We start from the raw sequence: 5,639 nt of genomic DNA on the forward strand, positions 1-5,639 counted from the left end.
ATATTATTGTGAGAGAGTCAGTGTGGGTGGCGTGTCCTGTGTGAGGGTGGATGTGTAAGTGCGCCAGGGGAGATGGGAAGGAAAATAAACGCAGAAGTCATGCTGGGGCAGAGCCCAGGCTTTCTGGCTTCCTGAAGAGGGCAGGAGCTGGCAGCTAGCTTGCAGGAACATTGGCAGAACCTTCATCTTCTATGTCCTTCTGTCTCGCTCTCAGGTCTCTGGCCCCTCCCAAAGACCATGTCGCAGCCTCACTGACCAAAGAGTAAGAGCCTGAGGGGTGAGTGGGGAGAGTGGGAATTGAGGGCTTTCAAGACCCCAAATGGGATGGGGGTGGCCTTCCTGGGCCCCACAACTCCTCACAAACCCCTCTTCCTACAAGAACCCTGTTGCTAGGTAACAGATGGGTGAGCCAGAATGAGGCAGCTTGAGAGACCAGAGGCTGGACCCGCAACAGGAAATGGCCTTGATCCCTCTCTGCAGGGAATCTCCAGGTGCAGGCACACAGCCCTCACACATTCACGCCAAATGCACATCAATTCATAACATGCACAGACACAGAAAGACACACACACACGTACGCATAGATATTCACACGTACTTCCACAGACCCACACACACAGATACACACTCAGAAAGGTACATATCCTCCCACACAGAGCTATGTACATGCACACGGTGAAGACACACAGACACAGAGGCAACTATTCACACAGACCTGCATTCACAGGGATACACACACACACACACACACACACACACACACACACACACACACACACATATGTATTTGCACTGTGTGTTCACCTCCTATAGTTAGATTTCTTTCTGTCATCACATATTCGACTCTCTTTATCCATGTACTACCCCCCTCGGTCCCCCCTCCCCCACCCTCTGGTAACCACTAGTCTGTTGTTCCTGTACCTGAGTCTGTGGTTACACAGACCTGCATTCACAGGGATACACACACACACACACACACACACACACACACTTGCACAGAAACATGTACATATCCACACACTTATAAGACATGAACACACACAGAGCCATCACCTGCATAGACATGTACACACACCCAAACATTCTGCACACACACAGACATACCCACAAGCAAACTCACAAATACTTAGAGACATGTAAAAGACACATGAGTACTCTGAAAGAGTAACAGAAATACAACATACTGAAGCAATAGGAGGCAAAAATATATAAATAAGCACAGCAACATTTCGAGGCAGAAAACCAGCCCTACCGAAGATACACATACTCTCCAAACACACTCAGGCAGCTGGCTGGTAGATCCAATGGTGGCTATGCCTCATTTTTATCCCTCACTGGGGAGGACCCCCCACTCCAGGCCTGAGAGAGAAAGCTGCATGCCTGTGTGAGCGTGTGCGTGTGTGTGTACATGTGCGCACATGTCCAGGTATATGTGCATAGAGTGGCATATCTGGTAGGGGCCTCTGAGTGAGGCATGCCCTCATTTTTTAGCAGAGTACCTGGAATGGGCTGTGTTTTCTGCAAGAAGTTGGAGCCAGGGCCCAAGGAGGATGGTGGACTAGAAGGGGACTTCAGGAGCTATGGGGCTTCAGACCGCTATGGCCCTGACCCTACGCAGGCCCAGTCTGTGCCCTCCTTTGCTCATATCCCCAACTACAACAACTTCTCCCCTCAGCCCACCGGCCCTGCCTTCCTCGATGGGGGCACCATCAGGGGCATCTCAGGTGAGTCCAGTAGGCTAATAGCAGGTACTGCCTGGACCCTGGGAGAAGGAGAGATGTGGACTTGTCCTTAGAAACCTCCAGTATGATATGGGAGACACAGCCCTGTTTTCAACATTCAGTTTGAGGGAGTATGTACAGCCCTACCCTCAGAAACCCCAGGCTGAGGGGCAGACAGCTCTGTCCCAGTGTGAGAGAGGGACCCTGAGGACAGATGTAAAATGTGAAGTCTTCTCTGTGGGGAAAAGGAGAAATCAGTGAACTGGGGACTTCCCGTGGTGGGAGGGATGAGCTTGTAGGTTTATGTCCTGAATCCATGGTGGGGGAGGGGACAAGCTGTAAAGCCTGAATCAGAAATTAGACTCAGAAGGCCTCTGGGAAGTAGGGCATGGCAGCAGTGGAGAGGCGCAGCACCTGGCTGGGGAACAGGACTCTAGAGGTACAGCCCCCTTGCAGCCCCATCCCGTGCCCTACTCTGCTGAGTAGCCCTAACTCTGCAGGGACTGGGGTGACCCTGTTCATCGCTTTGTATGACTATGAGGCCCGAACAGAAGATGACCTCACCTTCACCAAGGGTGAGAAGTTCCACATACTGAACAACACGTAAGTGACCAGACTACCCAGCTCAAGTCATGGCTCGGTCCCTGTCCTCAGAAAGCTCCAGCCTAGTTGGGGACATAGAAACATGACAATAACAACCCTGAGCAATTGCTACGATGTGGGGAGAGTATGAGGAACTTATGGGCACAGAAAGAACACCAAACGTGGTCTCTAGAGTAGTGGCGATCAGGGCAGTCTTCCTGGAGGAGGTGATTTCCAAGCTGAGACTAGAAAAATGAATACATATTGAAGGAAGTGGTGAGAAAAGAGGAAGAGAGAGTGAGAGAGAATGAGAATAAATGATGACTTCTGGAAACCACCAACTGGTTCAGTGGAGAGGTGAGTGGGAGCAGAGTCTGCAGGGCTTCTTAAGCCATGATGAGGAGTCTGGATTTTATCCAGAAAGAAATATGTAGCCATTGAAGGGGGGCGTATAGTGGGGAAGTGACCTACTTAGCTGTTCACTGCCTACCCGAACCCCAGCCCAGCTGAGGAGCCAGAGGAGAAAACCAGCAGGCCCAGATGTCCCCAAACACATTCTGCAGGGAACAGTCTCCTGGGGGCAGCTGCAGTGGCTGGGGGTGGAATAGAGAAAAGCCCTGAGGTGCGTGTGTCCAAGGTAAAGGATCGGCAAGGCCAGTCTCCACCTGATCCTCTCTGTGGCCCTCTCTGGCCACATGGTGTCCCAGAGGCTGGGTTGTCACTGACATCTTCTGTTCTGTGCCTGCAGTGAAGGTGACTGGTGGGAGGCTCGGTCCCTGAGCTCCGGACAAACGGGCTACATTCCCAGCAACTACGTAGCCCCTGTGGATTCCATCCAGGCTGAAGAGTGAGTAGAGGACTTGGGGGAGACCAACCCTGTGGATAGGATTCTGGAGTCCAGATTCAAGGTCACCTCTTGGGCAAGACGTAGCTCCACTCTGTCTCCTTATCTATAATTCTGTTAAGGTCATTGTGAGAATGAAAGAAGATAATGACAATAATAGTAGATGATACTTATCTAGCATGTACTGCTTCCAGGCACTATTTAAAGTACTTTCTATGTATTAACGGGGTTAGGAACTAATATCCTGTCCAAGTTCACATGGCTAGCAAGTAGGTGGAGCTGGTATTTGAACCCAGATAATCTGGCTGCATTTGCTAAGCATTAGATGTATTTCCTCTCAGAGATAACAACAGTGTATGAGCTTTAAAAAATTGTAAAGTGCTAAACAAATTCTAGGGGGGCATTGCTCAGAATTACTTGTGCTGAGGAGGCAGGGAATTATCATTCATGGAGTATCTTTATATAATTGAGATACTACGACAGGTACTTTACCTACTTTGATTCATTTAATTCTCACATAACACTGTTGATATTACTATTGTCCCCATTTTACAAATAAGGAAACTGAAGATCATAATTTTTTAAAAAATAATCCTCACATATACATACATATATGAGAAAAGGAAAGATTGGAGAGATTGCAGAGTGAGAGTCACCAGGAGTTGGTGACTAATTTGCCATTGGGGTATCAGAAGTGGGAGGAATCCGGGGTGGCCCAAAGTCTTCTTGAGGAATTGGCTAGGTGATGGTGCCGTTTGCTAAAGTGGGGTACACAGGAGCAGGTCAGGTTTGGGAGTGGGAACTTGTTGGGCTGAGGTTCATGGAGAGGAATACTCAGGTGGAGGAGACTGCCAGCAAGTAGATTAAGTCGTACTTTGCATGAGAGGCGCCCAGCCCATGCCATACCATGCCTCTGAATTAGCCCAGAGGAAGGAGCATTTTCTCCTAATTGGCACTAAGGCACTTTGATGTGGCTCTTGCAGAGGGAATACCTGGGAAAGAAATGGGACTCCTGAGTGGAGATGATAATTAAAACTGTGTAGGGGAATGCAGGAAGAGGAAGGAGAGGGATTGGCCCTAGGACCCAAGTTGAGAGAAAGCTGCCCTTGAAAGAGAAAGAGCTGCTGGAAAACTAAGCCGGGCCAAGTCAGAGCAGGCAAGAGAGTGGAGCAGAGGTTTCAGGAAACAAAAGAGGGAGTATCAGAGGCTGCCACTGGATTTGGCAATGGAGGTGACCTTGGTGAGAGATCTCTCTTTGTAAAGTAGGGTGAAGGCCAGACAGCAGAGCCTGGGAAGGAGTAGGAGGAAAGGAAGTAGAGACCCAAATGTGAAGTGCTTTTTCAAGTGAAGGGAAGACGAGAGATACAGCAGAATGTTGATGGCAAGATAGGGCTTAAAACAGTTTCCTTTGGGGAAGGAAGAAATGTAGGCATATGTGCAGGTTGGTGGGATGGAGAGACTACAGATGGGGGCTGGTTGGTGGGGGAGAGGTGTCCCTGAGCAGTAGGAAGTGGACGGGATCCAGAGCTCAAGTGGGGGTGAGGCCTTCATCTGGAGAGGGTGGGAGGAGGCACGGAGGAGAGAAGGGGTGAAAGTGCAGAAGTTGGGAGGTTTGAGGGGTTCGTGCTTGTGTCCACATCTTGGGAGCAATGTCATGAAGCCCTGAGAGGCACTCAGTGCAGGTGTTGTCATTAAGAACAGTGTCATGGTTAAGAGTTCAGGCCCTAGAACAGACAGACAGCTTGAGTTCCTATTCCCGCAACATAGCTTAAGAGCCTGTGGCCTTGGGCAAGTTGCTTAACCACAAGGTATCTCAATTTCCTTCTCTAACGGGGTGAGGGGGGTGGGTGCGGGGGGTGTCAATAATAGTACTTACCTTATAATAACTATGTATAGTGCCAGGTGGGTACTAGACTTATGGAGGAATCACTTCATAAGTTATATAAATGTCTAATCACTATGCTGTACACCTGAAACTAATATAAAATAATATTAAATGTCAACTATAATTGAAAGAAAAATAGTATTACTTACCTCACAGCATTATTATAAGAATTAAGAGAATACATGTGTGTATTAAAGCAAAGCCTGACACAAAATAAATGCTGTTATTATTAGATTAATTATTAAGAAGTAGCTAATGTCATGATTGTGGGTGGGGGCAGGGCTTTGAAAAAACTTGGGAACGTGTCTTGTCTACACAGTCCATCAACAGTTCCTCCTTCTCCATCTTGCCACCCTCCTGGATTCTCCGTTTGCCAATGCCTATCCCTATTCCCTGTGCTTAGAACCCAGGTCTGGATGGACAATCTCAGAGTTCACTGAGACTGCCATCTCCCTTAATTTGAAAACTATGCTCCTTTCAACTGAGCCCAAGATGGTTATGGTTCAAGTTAGTGATCAAATGACATCTCAGTCTTCTATGGCACCTGTGGTCACTTCAACTCCCCTGTGTTTGAGGCTATAATACAGTCCCAGGAAGACTCTCTAAG

The 5,639-nt window shown here is 48.5% G+C and overlaps 1 protein-coding gene across 1 annotated transcript in view; it reads left to right on the forward strand.

Moving 5' to 3' along the window:
- The first annotated feature begins 247 nt into the window (after positions 1-247).
- Positions 248-5,639, forward strand: part of FGR (FGR proto-oncogene, Src family tyrosine kinase) — a 10,865-nt gene continuing 5,473 nt past the window's right edge. Inside the window, exons 1-4 of the mRNA XM_025041408.1 lie at positions 248-277; positions 1,492-1,724; positions 2,222-2,324; positions 3,052-3,150. Of these exons, the coding sequence (XP_024897176.1) occupies positions 1,505-1,724; positions 2,222-2,324; positions 3,052-3,150 (422 nt within the window). The 5' untranslated portion in view covers positions 248-277; positions 1,492-1,504. The remainder of the gene's footprint in view (positions 278-1,491; positions 1,725-2,221; positions 2,325-3,051; positions 3,151-5,639) is intronic.

The sequence above is a fragment of the Pteropus alecto genome, unplaced genomic scaffold (assembly GCF_000325575.1).
Source record: "Pteropus alecto unplaced genomic scaffold, ASM32557v1 scaffold39, whole genome shotgun sequence".
NCBI classification, from domain to species: Eukaryota; Metazoa; Chordata; class Mammalia; order Chiroptera; family Pteropodidae; genus Pteropus; species Pteropus alecto.